Here is a 25110-nt window from a genome sequence, read left to right on the forward strand (position 1 = left end):
TCATTTTTAAAAGAAGTCTGTCCCATTTTTTAAACTTTTGAGTTCAAATTGTTAGACAATTTTTTCTTATACTAAGCCAATATTTGTTTCCTGCTCTCCTACCAAGTTACTATTCCACCCACTGGAGCAGGCTGCGTAGTGCCTACTGAGGAGTTTTTAAAGGAAAGGATGAACAACTTGCTCTGTTGCATTTAAAAGTTAGTCATAATGACCACAGCTGCAATTTAGAGGTCATTAAAAATCCCGACTTTTCTCAAAATTGATATTGGAGCAAATTTTGTTACTGCCTTTCTAGTAAACCACGCCATATCAGGTTTCTAGTTCTAGTCCATAGCAACAAGTGTCTTTATTTTGGTTCTGAAAAAAGATGTGATATGAGGCATTTGAAGATAAAGAGCAAAATTTTGACCCTCAACAGTGGCCTCTCAACTGGTGAGAAATTATTTCTTGTTGTTGTTAAATATCTTGATGTAGAACAAGAAACCAAACCTATAGGAGACTTTCAAAAGACTAATTAAACTTTAAAAGGCAATATATAAATACTGTTATATCCATATATCCCCAGCGAAGTACAATTAGTCCATTGTAGACATTATGAATAGATAAAGGAAAACATCTTTTAGGTTTGTGCTAAAAAAAACTGATCATTACATTTATGGCAAAATCTAAGTCTTTATACCACTATTACAACAACATTAGAAAAGAATGTATGGACATGAGGTAAACTTTCCTTATAAAACATTACAGAAAAATCCTAACTCTTTTTGTCTCTAAATTCATTGATCTATAGACTAAAAAAGCACAGTTGTTTTACAGACTGACTGAGTCTTCAGCACTAGCTGACCTTCCAATGACAAGTGAAAGCCTCACAGAGTCTCCAACTGGGGCCAGCTGCCTGGTCCCCCAAAGCTCTCAACCACAAGGAACCCTCAGGGTTTGCCCCAGCAAAAGCAACAGACCCCACTCAGAGAGACTGCAGACTGAACCCTCAATGAGTTAGTACCCTCTGCTGCCCTAAATGACTATGAACATGTCTTATGGGGAACAAGCATCCCCAAGCTCCTGCGTCAAACATCAGGAAAACATTTGAGTTCTTAGAGGATGCCAGGAATGATTGGCCCTTCCAGCAGCAAGGCCGCTAACCCAGTTTGGTGGTCTGCCATGAACCTGGGCCTGATCTCCCCAATCCAGAGAGCTCAAAATATACTTGGGGAACTTCAACTTTCAAAACTCCATTCTAAACAATGATGTCATTGTTATGGAAATGTAAGATTTTTTCATTTAAAATATAATGCTATCTTCTATGTCAGGAATTAAGAGTGAATGTAAGTCAGATTGATTAACTGGATTCTTCTGGATCATTGGATTCTTCCATGAAGCCTGAACATCAGTGGAGAAAACTGAGGACCCCCCGACCTCCCAAGGGAGTTAAGGGACATGAAAGAAAGCTCAGACCAGGACCCTCTGCCCTTTCTCGAGTCAGGGCAGTCTGGCTGTTGTCTGGTTTATATATTTGGTGTGTAAACAATGTTTGGTTTAACAGAAGTTCTACCATGACAAAAAAGCTTACAAAGAACTGAGGTACATTTTAAGGCCCGGGTAAGTTTGTTTTGCCCTTTCTTTTAATTCCAGAGCCAGGAAAAGTGTGTTCAAATCAAAACAAAAAATGAAACTGAACCAAAACCTACTTGCCAAGTAAAGAGGTCTAATTGATTTGCAAATATCAAGAGAAATTTGACTCACGGTGTTCCCTACGGGCAATCCAAATCACATGAAAGGTGGACATTTAGTTCATTCTCAGTATAATAATTATTCTATAAGAAAACAAAATCGAAACAAAAACACCAGACTTGATTGTTTTGGTCTCTGTATCACACTGGTACCGTCATCAGTTCCAAGTTCTAAAGTTTCCGGATGCAATCAACAGTTACACTGTTTCTTCACAAGCCATATAAGATCCTGGAAAGGGATGCTTGAAGGAAGCAAACCAATGTTTATTTAAGACCTACTATGTGTCTAGTGATACTCTAAGTAAGTTTCACACATTATCTCACATAATCCTCAAACAATCCTTACAAGGCAGATATCAGTCCTTTCTAGATTTAAAATTTCATTGATGCTTATTCTGATTTTATAGTGGAAGCTATTAAGCAAAAGAGCAAATATTTCACCCATCCTACATATAAAATCTATGCAGATTTACTAAAAAGATTAAGAAAACTGGATACATAATCTTCTTTTAATTAATATCCCCAGAAGCCTTTCAGCTAAGCCAATATATAAGGAAAAGCTAAGATTGGACAAACACAAGATTCTTGAAGTTGCTGAGAACTTCAGAAGAATTAACACAAGGTGTATTGTGAATGAATTAGTGCTCACAAGTACAATACAGACTCCAAGAGACATACTAGAATCCAGAAGGATCTATGGGCACAGGAATTATTGGAGAAGCTTCAAAAAGAAGTTGACATATTTGCCAGTGATACCTCGGACAAGTGTTTGATCTCTAAAATATATAAAGCACTCAAAGAACTCCACTCCAGGAAGACAAAAAAAAAAACCACTTAAAAAATGGGCAAAAGACTTGAACAGACACTTTTCTAAGGAGGACATACAGAGGGTCCATAGACATATGAAAGGATGAGCAGCATCACAAGCCATCAGAGAGATACAAATTAAAACCACAGCGAGGTACCACTTCACACCAGTAAGAATGGACATCATAAACAAATCAAGAAACAAGTGTGAGAGAGGATGTGGAGAAAAGGGAACCCTAGTGCACTGTTGGTGGGAATGCAGACTGGGGCAGCCACTGTGGAAAACAGTATGGAATTTCCTCAGAAAACTAAAAATAGAACTGCCTTTTGACTCACTGGGACTATATCCAAAGAGCCCTGAAACACCAATCCAAAAGAACCTATGCACCCCAATGTTCATAGCAGCACAATTTACAATAGCCAAGAGCTGGAAGCAGCCTAAGTGCCCATCAGTAAATGAGTGGATCAAAAAATTATGGTACCTTTACACCATGGAATACTATCAGAGAGAAAGAAGGAGTTCCTACTGTTTGCAACAGCATGGATGGAACCGGAGAGCATTATGTTAAGTGAAATAAGCCAGGTGGTGAGGGACAAATACCATATGATCTTACCATTAAGTGGAACCTGATTAACAAAACAAACAAGCAGGCAAAATATAACCAGGGACATTGAAATTAAGAACAATCTAACAATAACCAGAGGGGACCGGGGAGAGGATGATGCGGGGAAGGGTTTTCAGGAATTACTATACAGGACACATGGACAAAACCAAAAGGGTGGGTGGAAGCAAAGGAGGGAGTTGAGTTTGGCTGGGGTTGGGGGGAGTGGTGGGGAATGCAGACAACTGTAATTGTAACAGTGGGGAGGATGCAGACAACTGTAACAACAATCAAATATTTTTTTTTTAAAGAGAAAGTGTGGGCAGACTAGGTTGGGGGAGAAGGGGATATTCAGAGGGTGGGTAGAACCTAGAAGACGGAATATCCCACTCTAACGCCAGACCACTCTGCATTTGACTTGCACAGACAAGCCCATGGGATATGGCTCCAACAGTCGCAGGGCACCCCAGACCGGCATTGTGGATGAATGCTGCTTCCGGAGCTGTGATCTGAGGAGGCTGGAGATGTACTGCGCACCCCTCAAGCCTACCAAGGCGGCCCGCTCCGTCCGTGCCCAGCGCCACACCGACATGCCCAAGGCTCAGAAGGTAAGCCAGCTGGGGTGGGTTCTGTCCCTCCTCAACAGATCTGTGTCTTATACATGTGGGGGCGGGATGCCAAACAGTAATTATGTCCCCCCAGTCTCCTGGCTTACAGGTCCAAATAGCTCCATTCTCACCCACTCTAGATGTCCATCCCTTTGGTCACTCCACATTGCAAATGCTCTCTTCTACTGCTCTGGACAAACTGATAACCAGGAGGTGGCAGAGAACAGTGACTAAAAGCGGGCTTTAGGGTCAGAGAAAACTGAAGTCCTAGCTTCGCAGTCATCAGCTGAGAGCCCTTAGTGGAATAGTATAATCTATGCGAGCCTTACTTGCATCCACAAAATTGGGATGATGGTAATAGCGACCTCATCAGGTTGCTGTCAGAATTAAGTTAATGTGCATGCAGGGCTCTCCATGTATCTGCACAACACAAGTGTTGGGCGAGTGTGAACATCTGTCATAATTGTAATTAAGAATCAAGCCTGATGATTGCAAGCCCTGGTATTCTGCAAAGGTGGAAAAAGCAATACTCTAAAATGGGAACAATTTGTAATTCATATTCAGTGGCAAACAATTAAAGAAACAACATTAAAAATAGAAATTTCTGTCTGGCTCAAAGAATACCTGGAAATTTCTAATGACCAAAATTTGCAAGTCTCTTTTGAAGCACTGGACTTTAAACCTTAGAGGTACTGTCTCTGCCATCAAAAGTACATAAATCATCAGATTCATGTTCATCACCTGGTAAATTTTTGTTGAATGTGTGAATGAATGAGTGAACAAGTGAGTATAAGTGATTAAAATTTTAGTCATGAGGTAGAAAAAGTGAGAACTAAAGAGAAAATGAAGGAAGAAAAGAGAAGGGAGGAAGGTTAAATAAGGAGAGTGTCTCCTGGAGACTCTGTTGACAAAATGAAAAACCAAATCACACAAAATCTACCACCTGTGGTTTTAATCTTTGGAGCCAAAAGTAGCATTGTGGAGAAAGCCCAAGATGAGACACCAAGACATTTACGATGAATGACACCTTGGCTGCTTCCTGGTCCTACGCTAGGGAGGCAGACAAGGCTGGTGGCGGACCAGGGGGGTTGAGCAGAGATGTGACTCCAGGGAGCCACCTTGAGGGATGGAAAGGGACTGGACACAACCTGCTGCACAGAGAACACAGTAGCCAATGGTCAGGGAACAAGCATCACAGAAGTTACGTTTAGGTGAATGAAACTGGAAAATTGTGCCGGGGATGGGGAAGGTGGGTTAATTCTTTTTCTTCCCAGGGGACCCAGTATTTTTTCCATTTCTAGCTGGGGAGAGGGTGGGAGTCCAGGTTGTGTCCCCAAGTTCTGGAATGTTGGGTCCTGTGACTGAGGTCTAGACACCTGTCCAACACCAGTGCTGTCTCCCGCATCCTGTGGATCCTGGGCATTCTGGGCTGACTCAAACGCTCTGTCTTCCGGGACACCAAGGGAACCACCTGTTCTCAATGCAATTATTTTTGTGATGTTTACAGTATCAGCCCCCACCTACCAACAAGAAAATGAAGTCTCAAAGGAGAAGGAAAGGTGGGCCAAAGAAACACCCAGGAGGGGAACAGATGGAGGGGACGGAAGCAAGTCAGCAGATGAAAGGAAAGAAGAAAGAGCAGAGGAGGGAGACTGGAGCTAGAATCTGAACACAGAAGCAAAAAGAAAAATGGAGGAGAAAAGCAGAGAGAGGCAAGGACGATGAGAGAGAAGCAGACAGCGATAAAGAAAAGTGGGAAGTGCTCTAGAGGAAATGAAGAACAATAGCCTAGTGGAGCTAGATAACACCTGAGACCAAAGGAAGAGAAGGAACCTGTTGTAGGATATGGCTATTAAACATGGAGAAAGTGGAAAAGAAGCATGTAAATGCCCAAGAAAGTCCAAAGAAAGACAGTGGCAAGAATGAAAAAAGAACAAAAATTATAAAAGAGGCAAATAAGCCACAGTTTCCTCCCCCAAAAAAATTCAATAAAAGAATTAAGACTAAAAAATCAAGGCTTTTTTTTTAGATTTTATTTATTTATCTTTAGAGGGGAAGGGAAGGAGAGAGGGAGAGAAATATCAATGTGTGGTTGCTTCTCGTGCGGCCCCTGCTGGGAACTGGCCTGCAACCCAGGCATGTGCCCTGACTGGGAATCAAACCATGATCCTTTGGTTCACAGGCCTGCACAGGCCTATGCTCAATTCACTGAGCTACACCAGCCAGGGCAAAAATCAAGGCTTTTAATGCATTTTAAATTTCTGTGTAAATCTACTGTAGAAGAATTGCTCATGTCAATCTATGTCCATAGTTAAATATTGGAATTAGACTCAAATTCTCCTCAAGACTGAAATGTGCCAGAGAAGTTCCCAGATATCCTTTCCTGCACTGTCTCTGAAAACTGCATTTCTTAGTCAAGTCCAGGTTTGGGCCAAAGGGCATCCAGTATTTGCCTGAAGGCCTGTGAGGCCTGTGAGGTAACCTATGAGAGGAGGTCATTGAACCTTTTTCTTTTATCCTTGAGAATCAGATAGAAAAGATGTATTAGTTTGTTAGGGCTGCTATAACAAAGTACCACAGACCAGGTGGCTTAAACTACCGAAAATTTATTTTCACATACTTCTGGAGACTGGGAGTCCAATATCAAACTGTTGGCAGAGCTGGCTCCTTCTGAGAAATATTAGGGAAAGCTCTATTCCAGGCCCTTCTCCATGGCTTGGAATTGGCCTTCTTCTTCCTGTGTCTTCACATCATCTTCCCTCCATGTATATCTTTGTGCCCAAATTTCCTAGTCTTATAAGGACACTGGTCATATTGGATTAGGGCCCATCATAATGATCTCATTTTAATTTAATTACCTGTATGATAACCCCTATTCTGAAATACAGTCACATTTTGAGACGCTGGAGTTTGCAGCTCTAATATGTGAATTTTGGGGTGGGTAGTGCAATCCAGTCCTAATAGAAGACTTCTGATGTTTAACTTAACTGCCTCTGGTTCTATCTCTTAGAAAACTCTCTCTCTCTCTCTCTCTCTCTCTCTCTCTCTCTCTCTCTCTCTCCCACACACACACACACACACACACACACAGACACACACACCCATACATTTTTAGATCTGAAATCCTAGGAGTTTCTACTCCATGCAAATACTAAGACCATGTTATATTAGAGCTGTAAAAAGCCTCAGAAATCATTTGGTTCAAACTGCTTCATTTTAAGGGTAAGGATACTGAGATCCAGAAATGGATTAAAGTGTGCTTGAGTTCTAAGCTGCCTTCCTTCTCTCCAGCAAAGAATAGCACATAATCAACATGAACTACTATGAAGTCCAAAAGAAAAAAATGGGGAGAAGTAGCCACATGAAGTCTCCCACTAATTTCATATTTTTCCACCAGAAGGAAGAGAGTAAATGAGAGCAGGGGTGCTGGATTCCCCTGAGGGTAAGAAGAAGCTAAGTCAAATCACAGAACGTACGTCTTAGAGACTTATACCTCCCTTGATTTAAATGGTAGGTTGAGGGTCTTCATAGATAATGAAGCAAAAAAAGTCTCAAGATCACCCAAATTACTAATTTTAAGAGCTGAGAGAGGGTGAGTGCTCAGCCAAGCAAATGATAACCCCTGAGGTAAGAAAATTACTAAACCAAGAAGCAAAGCATTTCATCCAAGTAGCCTACATCAAACATGTCATGGTATAAAGGAACATCCTTTCTGCCTGGTCCTTCATGCCCCTGCCATGCTTTATACTTTAGGGTCATCCTCTCTCAATGCTTCACTGAAAACCTAAGATGTATAATACATGGATATGCTCAAGCCTCAATCTAGAAGGCAAGGTCCAATCAGAAGCATGTTGAAGCCCCACATGGGAGCCATGCCATGGCTATTGTGGTTACAAAATGGATCCTGGCTTATCAGAGCAGAAGAAAGCCATCTGTCCAGCCACCTTATTCAAGAGATGCTGAGTTCTCTTACTAACACATCATGCTCAGGCCAGCCTCAGCTGGTCCCTCTAGGACCAGCCTCAGGCACAGGCCAATACCTTCTGTGACTACCACCTGAGAGTAGCCAGAAAACACAGATGGCTGTTCAAGGGACCCCAACTGAGCAGAAGAATGAACAGTTCATGTTCTACAAAAAGTTCCTTAGAGAATTATCTCTTCCTTCTTTCATGCATGACTGAATAAGTATCAATTATAAATTATAGTTTGGATAAACTATAATTACATCCAGTGATGAACTTCATTCAAGAAAAAATAAGACAAAGACATCAAAAGGAAGAAAACAGTAAAATTTTCTATAGTTAAAGAATGTTTAACACCCAGATTATGGATTAAAACACTTTCTTTTGGGGATGAGTTTTTATCAACTCTAAGGCAATTATCTTGAATGGCTACATGTGATTTCTGAATAATATGAACTGAGTGAACAGGAAGAATCTATTATTGTCTTTCCACCCCCCCTCTAGTATCAATACTAATCACCTAGTGATACATGGCATATAATACTGGATGGATGGATGGATTAGGTGGATGGACCAGCAGGTGGTATAGGCAGGTGAATAGTGGTAGAAAGACATATAAAAATACACAACATTGCTGAGATGGCATGATTCCACTTGTCATTGCATAAGATAGTGAGGCAGGTACAGAGTAAAAGAGACAGCAAAGGAGTTGTGCTTACACAAGTGTTGCATGTTCAGAATTTCCATCTCTAGCCTAAATTGAAATTATTCAAGACCTACTGCTAAAGGTAGCAACTGCCTCAGTACTTTATAGTGAATAGTATGTACCTAGTAGTCCCCTCAATACTTTTTTGAAGTAGACAGAGTAGTAGTCATTACCTAAATTTCTACTTTTTCAACTGTTTCTCTTAGGGAAAATTGAAGACTGTGTGAAACTTATGGGAATATGTAAAGAATCGGGATCCTGAAATAAAATTGTTGAAAAATATTTTTTATTGAGCACCTGCAGTGTGCAAACTTCAATACGAGGCATGAAGGAGAATTATAAGGATCAGAGAGATAGTAAAGCGCTAGGGGATTATGAGTACAGACTCTAGAAACACACTGCCTAGGTTCAAACCCTGACTTGCTTCCTAGTAGTATGAACTTGGGCAAATTATGTGACTTACCTGTGCCTCAGTTCCCTCATCTGTCAGTGAAAATCTACCTAAGTGAATCTATCTAACTGACTGTGCCTCATACAGTTGTGGGGATTTGAGATTCTTTATGTGTGTGTACACATATGTATTATACGTATAGATATATACATTATGGTAAATAAATTGGTGCCCAGTACATACTAAGCACTATTAAAGTTTTTGTTAATATTATTTTACTTAGTTCTAAAAATTAGAGGCATCTAAAGAAGAAATAGGTCTCCTCAGGTAGAATTAGGTCTCGCATCACCCAGAACTTTAAGTCCAAGCTGCCAATACTTTGCAGCACCGTGATAGCAGGTTTCAAGCATATGACAAGAAAAGAGAACTCTGTGACCTAAGACCACTTCCAACCACAGACCCCAGTTCTACAAATGATTACAACTTAAAAGGAAGGTCACTCGTGCCATATGAGGATCCTTTAACTTTTATTTTAGGTCATAGAATAAACTTTCAGAAAACCACCATTTTTCTCAACCAGTTCAAATCAAATGTAATATGTGTTTTCATTTCATGGAGCCTGAGGAAAATTTAATTGTAGCATGAACTCCAACTCTTACTAGTTTTAAATCAAATTGCCAAAGTAAATAGAAATGTGGGATATTTCCGGGCTCACACCGCTTCCGGGACATTTCAGTTTCTAGGGCTGCCGATCCAGTGCCTTTCACAAGCATTTGATCTTCTTTCAAACATCTCTTGAAAACAAACAAAACCTCATAGAGCTTCTAGTGTGAGTGCTGTTAGGATGGAAGGGTGGAGAGAGAGGCAAAGAAATAAGGTCCGGAGAGCCTTTCCTCTTCTCTCCCTCCATTGCCTGACCACCTCCCTCCCACCAACCACCAACAGAAAACAGCATTTTCCTCAGTAATACATTTTGCCACTTCTCAAGTCCATTAGCATCCATGGGGGTAGATGAGGTTTATTCTCTTTACTTGTCTATATGAAGGGTTAAGGGCATTTTGCAATATTTACTAGAAAACAGGAAGGTGGCTTTTGAAATTTTTTATTGAATTTATTGTGGTGACAAAATTGCTTAAAATTATATAGGTTTCAGGTGTACAATTCTATAATCATATAATCTGTATATTGTACTGTGTGTTCGCCACCCCAAGTCAAGTCTCCTTTTATCACCACTTATCCCCTCTTTACCCTCTTCTACCTCCCTCACTCCCCTTTTTTACTGGTAATCACCATACTGTTGACTATGCCTATGGGAACTGACTTTTAACCCAAGGGTAAAGTTGATGGTCTGAAGTTCAAGTGGAAGGCTTTGGTAGAAATCATTTTTAGATTAAACAGCATGGTCTTAATGAAGTTTGGAATATTCACTATAGAATTCCTCAGATTGTATGCTCCCCAGCTACTGACTTCTTTGAACATCAGTGACGATCTTTATTGACCTGAGCAAGATAAGTCCATTTTTAAAGAAAGAACAGGTGAGCTGAGCAAAGGTTTTTCAGTGACCACCAAACTTTCAGACCTGCAAGATCAAGATCAGCTTCACTATTCTCAAGGGCCCAACTGAAATCTGAGCACCTTTTCTTAATGCTCACATATTCAGGGTTCTTTTTTAGTGGGATTCTTTGAATACTTGTAGTGATACCTCATATTTATCCAGCAACAAATAAGAAATGACTGAGAAATAAAGATTTAGGTTTGAACTCAGTAAGAGAGAAATAGGAATGGAGAACAGCAGGGAAATAATGAAGTGTGGGATGGTGGGTCTGTGGGTATATGGCCACCGCTCCTAGAGAGCTGCTAAGAGAGTTCTCACCATACTAGGAACTCAACTGTAGCTCTGATGGGCTATTACTAGATACGTAACAAGAGGTAGAAAACATTTTGAAAAATTCCATCTTTATTTATTAATTAATGTGGTTATAGTTTTAAGACCCATTGGTCAGGAAACTAACTCTTGATAAAGTAGAGGTTTGATAAAAAAATACAAATGCTAAAGATGGATTCAACTAATTTTAACTTTAAATGCCCTTGGTGATAATAAGCAATCTGTAATTAACTACAGCAAATAGTTGGGGGCTGGGGGGATTGGTATTTTCTCTTTATTTTGCTCTGTGTGTGTTTATGTAGTTTTGTCTGTTGTATCCACTGAGGGTTTGGGATGAGTCACATTCCAAAATTGTAGGTAAAAACAGCTTTCTGGCTTTTCTTTCAGAGAAGGTAAATTGCTCTGTAAAATCTAATCAGAAAATGCACAATTCCTTTGCCTCCTCAAAGGTTCTAGTCCTAAGTTAAATACTGGTCATGAAATGAAGAAAACATTATTGAAGGGGCAGAAAGAAGTTTGTGTGTGTTTTTAATTATATCTTCTAAGGATCCAGGGACTTCGTCCACTTCCAATTTAATCTGTAGTGGTCTTATAGATCAGACTACTGATCTATAACTTCCACATAGAACCAACTTGCAATTTAGAAACTTTCAGGTCTCACTCTTGACCCAGCACAATTGAAGGTCAGTGGATCCAGCCAGTCTTCCTTTCTGCATCCCCTGACTCTCCTCCTACTAGAGAATGAGATTATTGGCAAAAACTATCAAGTGCTTTTTCCACCACTTTCACTCTCTATAACTGTTAACCTCTAACTTCCTCTGTTCACTCTGGTGTACACTTTTGTTCTCAGAATCAGATAAAAGAGCATTCATTTATTTAAGTAGGCACAGATCATTGTCACTCTGGAGAAAAGGGGGCAATTGTTTATGCTGTCCTCCTGGGCTCCTCTAACTGGCAGTGTCAGGATTTCCATAGGAAGGTGGGATGTTACAAACGAAATCTATGAACATGATGGCAACTCTTCTCTCTGGTAAAATAGCCCCCAAATCCCCACTGAGAGGCTAAGAGATCTTACAACAAACCCAAACTGGCCAAGTGGCCCAGGTTTCCAAGCTGGGATTCATATGCCAAAAGATTTTACAATGTCCATGTAAAACACATAAATGTTCACATAAGGCTTTATGTCTGACCAACTCCAAGAGGTGAAGTAATCAAAAACCAACCAGCCCTGCCATCTATGAAAACACCATGTGCTATTTTCAGAGCTGTAGGTAACAGTGACGGTAGGACAAAAATTCCAAACGATTAGGAACAAGCTCATGGCAAGTTGAGCGTTGATTAAGGATTCCCAATCAGCTGACAACTGTAGGCTCAGGAACATTCAATATTTGTGTCATGGTGTGAGTGCAGCATGCTTGAATAGTCATGAAGCATTGCAGGACTGAACACTATGAACAGTATAAATGGATCAATAGATACATAGCATCATCATTATTATTTGGCCAGTGTTGTTTGACTGAGGCCAACTATTGGATGTTCTGATTGGTCTCTCAGGTAAATAATGATGTTTGCATCTTCTTCAAAAGAACACTAGGATGAAGTTAGTGCTTTTGGCACATGCAACAATTCTGATTTTTAAAAACTGTATATATGCATGAATTGTTCTTGCACCATGTTCTGTCTTGAGAAAGCAGTGGCTGGCACCAGGTATGTTTACTTTTTTATGCTGAAGGCTCCCATCAACCTCAAACAGATGCAGATCACTTGAACTTGTCATAGTGTTATTATGTTCATTCTTAAACTTCAGGAGAGCCTTCCAAACTTCCAAAATTTCTCTCAATTCAATGAGGAGAAAAGTTTAGAACATAGTATTTGTGTGATTTTTAATTGAATTTATTGGGGTGATATGGTTAATAAAATTAGACAGATTTCAGGTGTTCGTCATCTGTATATTGTATTGTGTATTCACTACCCCAAGTCAAGTCTCCTTTCATCATCATTTATTCCCTTTTTACCCTCTTCTGCCTTTCCCTACCCTCTTCTCCTCTGGTAATCACCCTGCTGTTGTCTGTATCTATAAGGTTTTTGTTTGCTTTGTTTTTATTTTATTTTTTGCTTAATGCCTTCACCTTTTTTCACTTAGCCCTGCAGCACCTGTCAGTCTGTAGAACACAGTATTTGAATGTTCTGCCCAGATTTGTCACACACACCAGTAATAAGTAGAAGAGGGCCACACCCTTTCCTACCAATGCTGTGACCTCATCACTATTGCACTGAAATGACACCAAAAGGTAAAAAACTCTGGGCTTCACATCTCCCCAGCACATTATCATATAAGTGACTGCATACAGTAGTTTAAATATTCTAGCATAGGTTGTATGTCAGATGAAATAATGTCATTTTGGAGGCTCAATAGAAAAAAATAATCAGATTCAGTTTTTAGGCAAAAATGTGCTGAATCCTTAGCACAAATCAGTGAAATTGCTAGAATCTGGTGTTTCACTTTTTTAAATACCACAACATTTGAACCTTTTAGCGATTCCAAAATCAACTCCCTCTGGGAAACATAGTGTGCTTAAACATTTTTTTAATTTAAAAATGTAACACAAACACAAACAGCTAACTAAACAAGCTGCCCATAAAATCAACAGTCCAAGCAGCCCTGAACACTGAAATATTTTACAACATCCTTCAAGACTATTAAAGGCAACAGATATAACCCTCTTGCCAGTAAGAGAAACTGTCCCCCTTTTCTTTTCTCTTCTCTTTTCTTCTTGTCTCTTCTTTTCTCTTTCTCCAGGCTTTTAAACCATTTTGTGAGTGATTTCTTATATCACAGGCAGATATATTTGAAATGGAGTTAGGCAATATCCTTCAAAAAGTAAAAAAGTTGTTACGCTGGGATAATGGTAGAATAATGATGGACAAGTTCAAGTTCCCTAATTCCCAGGGATTCCTTAGGATGCACCAGTCCCTAGAAGAAAAAGAGCTATATATCAAATATTGCAGCACTGCAAGGAGTTCTGGGCATCCAGGAAGGTAGCTAGCTACTCTTTCCACCAGAGAAAGGGCAGCACCCTAACAAGGGATGTGCTTTGATTATAATAACTACAAAAAAAGCAATATCAATAACAATAGCTGGTATTCATTAGGCATTTGTCTGGTGCTATAGCAGGGCTATAGCAAACCACCCTATTTAATCTTCACCATTCAGCCTCTAGAATAAATACTATAATTATCCCCATTGCAAAGGTTAGAAAACTTGGGCAGAGCAAGGTTAAATGTCTTGCCAAGGTCTTGCTCTAACAAGTGGCCAAACCAGAATTGAAATTCAAAATGGACTCCACTGTGTTAACCATGCACTGCTCTCCCTCTTCTGAATCTGTTTGTTTTTATTTGCCTTAGCACAGTCTACCAATTGTAAGTTCTGAGACTGGAGGGGGCTGTGTGGTCTTTGTCTTCATACAGAGCATAGCAGGAAGTAATAGCTTTGCTGTTGACTCGAATGAAGTCTATTCCTATTGTTAAATCAACTGAACAAGTATTTCCTGGTTTGTTTGCTCAAAGAACCGTGCATCAGGGGTAGATACAGAGGTGAAGGAGCCATGCTACTTCCCTCAAGGAGGGAAGCTTGCCTAGCTTACCTTATAGTGGGGAAAAAAACACGTGTATAATTTACTGTGCAGCACAGTAAATTATAGGATCCAAGGGTCCAAGGGTCCAAGGAATGGACCCTTGACAGCACAGAAGGCAGAGCAGACTGATGTTGCTAACAAGTTCACAAAATGGATCTAAACCAAGGGCCCTTCACATGGTACACTCTCTTGCACACTCCTATAGATATCTCTCCATGCCAGGTAAATGTGTGAGGGAGATCACATGTCATCATTACAACATTCAGAGGTGAGTACTCCTACTTTACACACTCATTTTACAGAAGAGGAAACTGAGAGCAAGAGAAGAGCCTAGTGATTGTCAAGGTCACATGAGTCCTGTGTAGGGAGTCCAGACCCAAGGCACCTGTGTAAGCCCAGGCCCTCCAAGAAACAGATGAGACTAGGTTAAGTGAGCAAGGGTTTTATTAGGGGAAAATGTCTGTATGAAAGGAAATAGGAGTGAATCGAGGAAGCCTAAGCAAGCTGTAAGAAAACAGTGCAAGTCTGACCCCAAGTGAAGGACAGAGGGAGAGTAGGTTGACTGAAGCACCCTAGATGTCTGTACAGTCCAAGGAAAGTCCTTGAGCCAAAGCTGGCCCATAAAGTAAAGGAGTGTTGTATTCCCCAAGAATGAACCTGCCGAGGTGTTGCTCCCACACTCAGTCTTGGGGCTTGGGGAAGGAGCCTGCCCTAGGCGAGTCTACTATAGCCAGAGGAGAGGGTCATATTAAGAAAAAAATGGCCATTCCTACCATAATCACATAGCAGATAGGATGTAGTGGTTTCCAGGAAAAAAACAAGAAGCTGGACTAACCAACACTGTGTCCAGTCTACATACCTCTCATTTTTTTGTTAAAGAGGCAGCCACTCCATCAGGAGCACAAGTCTCTCAAAATGTGCACCTTGACCTCTGGTTTTAAAAGTCACATTCCAAAGTGCTGAGTAAAATCACATGACACTCATTCAGCTTGGCTCCCAGAGAGGAAAGGCTGACCTAACTCTCCTGAATTTGAGCTTGTGATTTCCCGAAGTAAAGAGATATCAAAGTTGGTACTGAGACATCTAAATTGTCCTCCACAATTTCACATCTCCAAACCAAGCCAGCAGAATAGCAAGAGCACATCCTTTTTAATAGGTAAAGCACTGAGGCCTGAACCATCTTTTCAATCATCCACTGGTCTTTCTCCACGCCCCCCCCATTTTCCCCTTTTTAGGATAAAGTCAGTGCAAAGTGAGAACCTTATGCTGTGTAATAGACTAATATTCCCCACTGGACAGTATTTTCACAGCATTTTTGTAGGATGCCAGACTTTTCTTATAGTTTATGTCATAAAATACACTCAACTTGTTTGGAGTGGGTAGAAGCAGAAACATAGTCTATCAAAAATAGCCCTGCTTTCTTTCTGAAATTTAAAAAAAAACTTATTATCATCCTTCATTTAGATTCTGCCTCTCAAGCAAAAAAACCTCATAAAGATAGTCAAAGAGAAGAGTTTACAATACCCACAGGGTTAGCTTTTGCTCACTAATACTGTGCTACTCTCCTTTATCAATAACCATACAAATGGGGCTCAGCTCACACTTGTGGTCAGGACAGCACCCACCCCCTAAACCAGCATCTACCACCATTGGGGATCAGGGGCAACTCGTGACATAATCAACTACAGCTACTGGAGATATATTGGGACCCTGAGGCACTAGACATTGTTTTACCTCTTGGAGAGGCAGCAAATGTTAATCAAGATTATTATAATTGCCATTGTTATTAGTTCTCAGTAACCTTCTTAATCAAAAAGTTTGTGGACAGCTTTCTTCTGAAATGCTAGAAGCTAGGATTAGACCTAAGAGATAACAGGAGAATGTGAATGACCCCTTCAAGTTGTTTTCTGGCTTCATAAATATCTATGTATGGTACACAATGTGTAATAATATGTATTGCAAAATTAAACCCTTCTCAAACTCATTCCCCACTGGGTTGGTCAACTCTTTCTTCAGAGAAATAAATTCCCTCATCCAACCCTGGTGAGCTAAAAAACCAACATTAAGAAAAAAAATCTTACCTTCCCTAGTGTCAATAGGAAATAATATTTACTCACTACTGTTCTCCTTTCAAAAATCTGTCTAGTTGCATACTAGAAACAGCTTCAGCTGGTTTGTTTGTCTTGGACAAGCTGTTGAAGTGAAAAGTTTTTGCTCGGTTGAATGTGGGACAGTTTCATAACCCTTCAAGAAGTGCCCTGAAGGCGGGAGCCAGCTCCAATGGCTGCCGCTGACATGCCTCTACTTGCTGCCCATGGTCAAGGGTGGCCAGTGTAATTAAATTAACACAATGAGCAAAGCAACAGATGCAACTAAGACCAAATCCCTGAGTGCTTTTGTTTTGTCGCTGTCATTTTCTGCAACAAAGAAGTCACATGAGACAGCCTGGGAAGGGAGCCAAATGCAAACCAGACGACATCCCAGCTGGTTTTGAATGGACTCCCCCGAACGTGTGTGTGCATGGGAAAACCGTGCTCCTTGGAGCAGAGTCGGCTTTCCTCAAGTGAGTTTCTGCCCATGGATTTGTTGCGATGCCGACACAGGCCCAGAAGAAACAGGCTGGATCCCTCTGTCCAGACTTTATACCTCAGCTTTAAGACAGAATGAAAAGACTGTCCCTGTTGGGGAAAGGATAACTTCTATGTGGTGGACCAATCTAACCTGGAGTCTTTTTGCTTCAGCATCATGAATGTGAAGAGTGAAGCATAGAAGATATTTAAATTTCTTCTTCTGCAAATCTGGGATTTAATTTGGCTTGAGATGAAGATTGAAGATTAAACACCTCATGTGGCTTTTTCTCAATTTACTATTATTTCATTCTTGAGTATTTTCCTAGTTTGGGTATTGTCCACAGCCTAAGAAATATCTTTTTTTCTCTAAGTTGGTAAGCCTCTTAAACAGAAAAAGGTAAAACTCAAATTAGCATATTTTTAGACTTGTTAACTTGGTCAGTAGTTTGGAGAGAGGTAAGTATCCTTAATGATACTGTTTGGAGTTCTGATTGTCACATACATACCTAATCAGCAGGGTTTGCTGAGAATTGAACAGAAATGTTTCAAGGTATTTGGGGTGACAGTGATCCTACTACATATGTATTTCTGCCATTTTTCTGAGTAACTCCTCTAAGAAAGTAAAATAAGATGTAAGATTAGGAACACAAATTTACTGGTAGTTTAACAGTAGATGCTTTATTCATCAAAAAATATATATTAAGTGGGCTTAATAAATGGCCTATGATATTTGGAAAAGTGCCAGGATTTTAAACAGATGGCATTTCAAGCTATCCTATACAAATGACCAATTTCTTTTGATAAACTTTTTTTAGTGGCCCCTGAGCTAGATATTTTAATAAGCATTTTTACACAATGATGCCTTCTTCCTTCTATTCAGTCACCATGGGATATTGACCATTAACTTACAAAGTACTAACCGGTTTTTATGAAGGACTTGGTGATAACTCCAATATTCCAGGTAGAGCTGAAAAACATGTGTTAGAAAAAATGACCAGCCCTGGCTGGTATGGCTCAGTGGATTGAGTGCCAGTCTGCAAACCAGAGGGTCTCCGGTTTGATTCCCAGTCAGGGCACATGCCTGGGTTGCGGGCCACAATGTGTGCCCCAGTAAGGGGCACGTGACAGGCTACCACACATTGATGTTTTTCTCTCTTTCTCCCTTCCCCTCTCTCTGAAAATAAAGAAATAAAATCTTCAAAAAGATAAAAATTTATAAATAGGATAAATTTTTTAAAAAAGAAAGAAAAATGACTAAATCCCTATGGGCCTTCACCCAAGGATTAGTAGTTGATTCTGGCTCAGCTTCTCATCCTCTCCAGGCATCATGTCCAAGTAAATTTAAAGGTCCCTTACCATGATCTGAAGCTCCTAATAATGAACGGGTGGGTGATTACCTTAGCCAGACAGAAGAATTTGGAGATCCCTGCCACCCTGGAAGGAACTCTTGTTTTTGGTCTTGATGGAACCTGTTGTCAGATAAAGGGCCACTGTGGATTTTAAACCCTGTTCTGTACAAACAGTTAACCATTACATTCTCCTAGAAGGGCCTCCTGGCCAGAGTTGAAACCAAGAGAAGAAGCACCTAATGTTAATGTATGCAAATGCTACTTTCTCCTGGGTTTTATTTCACATCTTATGTATCTAAATAAACTTTGCTGTTCAAATATTTTAAGTATAAAATAACTATAGGAAAAGTATGACTTGATTATAAAATACTCATTTGTTCATATATTTAATTAATTCTATAGCTGTGTAGTGAACACCTGCAAAATTCTGAGCACTATTCTAAACATAGGCTGTAAGTGAACAAACAGCCAAGTCCCCACTATCATAGGGCTTCTGTTCTAAGCAAAATGCAGTATTCCTTGGACAAAAGCATTGCTTATTGATGAGTGAATGGTAGCACCAAAGAAAGGAACCCTGGAATTTTAGTCCAGGCATGCTTACTTTCCAATAAAAATAAAATTCTGATAATAAGAGGAATAAGATGGACGATGATGATGTTGATGATGATGATACTTATGTAGTCCCTGCCACGTGCCAGACCTATTATAAGTGCTTTGATGTACTAAGTCTCTAATCCGTAATCCTACAAGGTAAAAACTATGTCAGTATGTCTGTAATGCCACAGACTCCAAATCAATTACAAATTTTCCCAATCTTCTACTTATAAAACTATGTCTTTCTCCAAAGGGCAAAAAGGAACACTTAAAAAAGAAGTATCCTCTTTTGACAAAAATTAAAACATAGCAAAATGCAATAAAACAACAGATGATAACCCCAAAATATGACTTTTTTTCCTCACTAGGAAAAGATGCTACAAACCAGGAGACTGAATTTTTCAGAATCTCCTTTCTATCCATAAATCTGTGATAGCAGCTGATGAACAGAAACACATGTTTGCATGATTATAAAGCGATCTGTGGTCCTCACGCCACCAGGGGCACATAGAAGTAGCTTGAGTGAGGTTTAGCTAAAAGCCTATTTCCTTAAAGACATTTTTCTCAGAAAAACCTGGCCCGAGTTCTCTATTTGGTTGACTGGTAAGACATAAGATACAAAAGATTGAAACTCAATGTTAGACGTAGATGATGGATAAGGTATATAAAACTTCCCCAAGTTAATGCCACTTTTTCTCTCTTATTTTTAGGAAGTACATTTGAAGAACGCAAGTAGAGGGAATGCAGGAAATAAGAATTACAGAATGTAGGAAGACCTTCCTGAGGAGTGAAGAATGACGTGCCACCAGCAGGGTCCTTTGCTGTGCATGAGTTACCTGTTAAGCACCAGAAAATCTACCAAAAAAAAAAAAAAAGTTTGATAACATTTAAAAAAAATGAGCATTCTGCCCAATGAAATACACAAGTAAACATTTCAAACATTGTCTTTAGAAGTGATTGTTAAAAGCTTTGCACCTTGCAAAAAAAATGGTCCTGGAGTTGGTAGATTCCTGTTGATCTTTTATCAATAATGTTCTATAAAGAAAAATATATCTATATATCTATATATATATGTATCTATATATATATATATATATATCTTAGTCCCTGCCTCTCAAGAGCCACAAATGCATGGGTGTTGTCTAGATCCAGTTGCACTAAATTTGTCTCTGAATCCTGGCTACTGGAGCCATTCATTCAGCAGTCTTGTCTAAGTGGTTTATTAATTTTTTATTTGCACTTCTTTCTACACAACACAGGTTGTTTGTTTTACAGTATCTGATGACCTTGTTTGTCTGTCTCCATCCACCCCCGCTCATCACTGTTACATTTGCCAAATTTGGCCTCCGCCATAGCAGCAGCAAGCCTTCAAGTGGCATACTGATTTTTAATCCACGAGATTCTATCTGTGGCATTTATACCAAATATAAGTTGGATGCCTTTATTTTCGACAAAAGCTTTATTTTTCCACATCTTGCTTAAAAAATGCAAATAGTTGCAACTTTGAGGCCAAACATTTTTAAGTGTATGTGTTAAGCATAGAAAGTCTCAAACTCTCAACAGTTCCTTCAGATGATGAGTTAGTGTGTGACCTAATTAGCAACTTCTCCCTCTTAATTTTTTCCATATAGAGCACTATGTAAATCTCACATATCAACAATACCGGATATATCAAACAGTATGTAAAACTCTCTTTTTTAGGACAATGGTGCTATTTTGTAGTTTGTTATATGAAAGAATCTGGCCAAAACGGTAAAAGGTGAAAGCAAAACAAAAGAGGATGCCTGGACCCAGAGATGACACAGAGGGGAAGAGTACTAATAATCCACCCCCTGGGAAAGAAGGCAAAGTACCCCCAATTACGCCTTCCAAGAGAAACTGAAGACACAAAGTCCACCGACGCGAATTTGTTTGGCGAGTCCAGCAAGGAGTGGGGAAAACAGAAGGCTAGGAGTTTACCAGCCCTGGTTTCTTTCTCTCACTGAAGAATGAACATCTGCTGACTCAACCATGGACTCACCACTTTGTGACCTTGGGCAAGTCACTTCACCTCTCTGTGCCTCAGTTTCCTCATCTGCAAAATGGGGCAATATGTCATCTACCTACCTCACAGGGGTGGTATGAGGATTAAAAAGATAAAGCTCCAGATTATTATCCTGGGTTGCTATGAAGGCGCAGATTCAGAGCCCTTGAGTTGCTGGGATGCAAGGAATTCTATAAACGACCCATGTAGAGCATAGCTAGAAAATGGATTAGCCTAATGTTCCCGACATGCCAATTTTTGTCAGTAAAGCTGCCCAGTTATGTACCCAGCTAGCTAGTTGTGAAAAGCTAGCAGCTTGATCTCTTCTCAAATATTTTCAAAATAAGTTAGAGATATTCGATTAACAACTTGATTTTCAATTCTGCATTTGGGTTTATAAATACAAAGCAAAAGGAAGGGAAAAGAAAAAGAGAAAAACAAAAAGACTTTTACTAACAAAAGGGTGATTACTCAATTTGTTAACACTCACTGAGTGTTCCAGGCAGTTACTAGAAATCTAGTAATACTTCTTTTAATACTATAGATGATACCCAGTTCATTTTGAAAAACACAGGTATTCATTTTTTAAGCAATATTAAAAATGGCCCAAGATTTCAACTGATGAAATAATATCTAATAAAAAAATCATAGTTCCTTTCTCTGATAAATTTTGCTTTTATCCTTGGCCATATATGTATATATATTTATATACATATATATATTAAATTTTTGGTTAAAATATACTTGACTAGAGTTGCTAGTCGAGAAGCAAAAATTTCCTTTACAAGTAGAAATTTTCCCTCATGTCTGCTTAGAAGAGCGGCCCCCATTCCTCCACGGCTGTGTCTTATCCATTCAACTAAAAATTGGCATCAAGAAAATCCAATGGTGAAGACAAGCCCATAGTGACCTAAAAAATATTTTCTGTCTATGTACCAAGATTTTCTTATTAGAACAATGAATCACCCACCATTTGGATCTTTTATCTGCCCTATAACTTTTGGATGAAAAGCAACCAGGTTTGATTATTATTGGAAAATATATATGCAAAACAAAAATGACATCTTTAGTTTTCACCCCACTGGTTCACCTCAAGGTTCAGAGGCCAGAAATAAAAATACATACATACTTCCTGGAATTCAGAACATATGCAAAAAGAAGGTCTATTTGGTAGGTGCCCCTGCTCAGCCAACAAGTATTTTAACCCTCAGTCCACAGTGTTATTTGAATTGAGCATCTCAGCCATGCTGAGCAATGTTCTGACCACTATGGACAGATGTAAAAGAAACTAGAAGTCATTTTTACCCTTCATCTGTTTTCCAGACTTATGGGTTCTGTGGAGCGAGGTGCTGCACCTCTCTTCTCAAAACGGCACTTCTAATTTTGGGGTTTTGTTCCCAGAGTATACCTTTTTAAGTTACTGACTCCCAGCAACACCTTATGCAATCTTCTGCTGATCTATGGGTTTCCAAATCCAGTTGGACAGGATAATTCTAAGAGTGTCTATGACTTTCTTATTCGACTTAGTAATTCTATTCACAGTCCAAATGCTCCAGTGAGGAAAGCTTAAATAGGCAAAGACATCATCTTTCTTAACTCTTCCCAACACATAATCCTCTCCAACTGTAGTATATATGTCATCTAATTAAAAATTAACTAGTCATTATACTAACCCACTATCTTATTTTCAAGTGAATTAAAACTAGGAGATAATTTGTTGTAAACTCCAAAAATCAGTTTATCACCATATACTTACAGCAGAATGACCCAGCATGGACAGAAAGGGAGCAGGTAAAAGTTCAAAACTAAAAACTTCATAAGCTTTGCTCTGGAATTTTTTAAAGTGAAGCAATTTCAAGATATTCATGAAACAGTCATAAATATTAGTAAGAATTAGCTTTCAACTTCATAGGCTTGTCATTTAAATGATGATTCAGAGTACCTAACTCAAGTTTTTGTTCCTATTTCCCCAAATAGTATAATGGCATTGTTGAAACATTTTAAGAGGAGGAGGCTCCATTGAAAAAGCTAACACATCTTTCCATCAGAATCCACTCTTCTAGAGCTAGAGAAAACCTCTCCCCACACGTCATACACACACACACTCAGAGTGCAATGCAATTCTAAGAAAAAGATCACTTCTTTGAAAAATCTTATTAAAAAAAAAAGGCTGGCCTCCCTAAAACTCCTCCCCCTCCTGGGGATGCCACTGTTTGTGTGGATGAAAGCATCTCATGCCCTTGGCTCCAGGGTGTCTGCTACTAGTTGATGCACTTGGGAGTCTGATTAAAATGGAAGATGCAGCACAGTTTTGCTTTCCCATTTATTGTTTGGCCAGCTAAGCCAATGTGGTGCTATTGTTTCTTTAAGAAAGTACTTGACTAAAAAAAAAAGGAAAAAAAGAAAAAAAAGAAAGCATAGACATATTTTTTTAAAGTATAAAAACGACAATTCTATAGCTAGATGGCTTAATAAGGCAGCATTTGGTCTAGTCACCACCACCTTTCAACTTTTTATCACTCACAAGTTGCGGACTGTTCACCAAATTGTGAGTTTGGGGGTGTAGGGGCAGAAGATGGAAATCGTTTAGCATCAGAAGGCTCCATTATTTTGTTGGCTCTCAAACTCAGCAAAATCAGCACTATGTTACCCAATCTGAACACCTTGATCAGAGCATGGAACATAAATGGGGGGGAAATACCTTACAGGCAAATGGCAGAACTAAACAAATGATTACATTACGTATTGATTTTTTTTTCTTTTTTGATGCTCTCTGCTCTAAAACAGATATTCAGCAAGTGGAGAAAATAAAAACAAAGAGAAAAAATGCATAGATTCACCTGCTAAAAATAGCTTCTGCCACATCTCCTTGAGTAAATCTTTGGCATTTATTAGTTTATAAAAGATATTCTCCCTTCATCTAAACATCTCAAAGAGCAATAGCTCCCATTAAAAGAAATCATTGATCTCATTGGGAAATGTTGGAAAACATTTGCTTTTGAGATGGGGGTTATCTACTGTCAAGGAAAGAGAAGAATTGATGAGAAATTGTTGAAAGAGATGGCTAACAATCTGTGAAGATTTTTTTGTTTTTGATTTCTATTTTATACAGTCTTTATGAATATCTAAGTATTCAAAAATGACTTGGTTCTTTCTTCTTTTTTCATATTGGAATGAGGGATGATAAGTTCCACCCACATAGACTTTTTAAAACTATAGGCTAGATAGAAATGTATGTTTGACATGTTGAAACTGTAATCAGACTATTTAAAATGTTTTTGCTATTTTTAATCATAAAAGACTGTACTAATTTATTGGAGACAGACCCTGTTGGGCTCTCTTCATGAGAAAGAACCTTCCCACTCAAATCATGTGGGCTTTCCCAGCAATGCTTTCAAAAGATAAATCTGACTTATGCATCATTATAGCATCATTTACTTTAAATTTTTTTAATTTTTAAATAGAATAATTGTGATTCTTTATATCCCTCTTCTACAATAATCATAAAGTCCAGAATCTGAGGGGGCAAAAACAAGAAGAAAATTTTGTTGGTTCCTTGTTTCTGGTTTGTTTGTTTGTTTGTTTGTTTTCAATGCTAATATTTAATCCTATAATACATATTTGCTTATTGATATTTTAATATTCTAGAAGACTTTCCTATTAGGTATTAGAAACTGATGCATAGATATCTTTTTTGTATGACTTCTATTTTTTTTTTTTAAGAAAAGGGAGATGAGAAGACTGTCTGAAGCTTTAAGTGCGTATGGTACAAGATAAAGATACCAATTTAATTAGTCAAGTCCTATCTGGAATAGTGCTTCTTTTAGGAAACCTCTCATAAATAAGACAGAGGCCCAGAGAATTTTTGAAATTGTCTTTATTCCTCCCAGTCCTTATTCATTTAATATCAGCCTCAAAAGTTTATAAAGGACTGGTCAAGCTAAAGCCCTAGAATTAAAGGGACCTCTTTAAAAACATACATTTTACATGTTGCCTCTTAATTTATGATTACATATTGATTTTAAACATGGTCCTTCCTTTTCCATTCTTCAGCTGCCATCTATATGGCCTTTCAAGGGGAAAAAAACATTTTTTAATTTAAAAAAAGGAACACAAAAGTCCAAATATCACTGTCCATTTGAAATATGAGTTAATTAACATGGAGGAGATAGAGTTCCTCTTAATTAACCCCTAAAGAATCACCTCCAAAATCACCTTTCACAATCCTTAGAATCTGCCCCTTTATAA

The 25110-nt window shown here is 39.0% G+C and overlaps 1 protein-coding gene across 7 annotated transcripts in view; it reads left to right on the plus strand.

Moving 5' to 3' along the window:
* Positions 1 to 24580, plus strand: part of IGF1 (insulin like growth factor 1) — a 74063-nt gene extending 49483 nt beyond the window's left edge. For 3 of the 7 annotated variants that reach the window (XM_037160386.2, XM_053661498.1, XM_037160388.2), the window contains exons 3-5: positions 3566 to 3747; positions 5255 to 5306; positions 19550 to 24580. In XM_037160386.2, the coding sequence (XP_037016281.1) occupies positions 3566 to 3747; positions 5255 to 5306; positions 19550 to 19575 (260 nt within the window). In that variant the 3' untranslated portion in view covers positions 19576 to 24580. Of the gene's footprint in view, positions 1 to 3565; positions 3748 to 5254; positions 5763 to 19549 lie in introns of those variants that run through there. The other 4 variants (XM_037160387.2, XM_037160389.2, XM_053661499.1 and 1 more) reach the window with 3 other exon arrangements.
* Positions 24581 to 25110: the final 530 nt, after the last annotated feature.

Source organism: Artibeus jamaicensis, unplaced genomic scaffold, assembly GCF_021234435.1.
Source record: "Artibeus jamaicensis isolate MK-2021 breed Jamaican fruit bat unplaced genomic scaffold, CSHL_Jam_final contig_233, whole genome shotgun sequence".
In the NCBI taxonomy this organism is placed as follows: domain Eukaryota; kingdom Metazoa; phylum Chordata; class Mammalia; order Chiroptera; family Phyllostomidae; genus Artibeus; species Artibeus jamaicensis.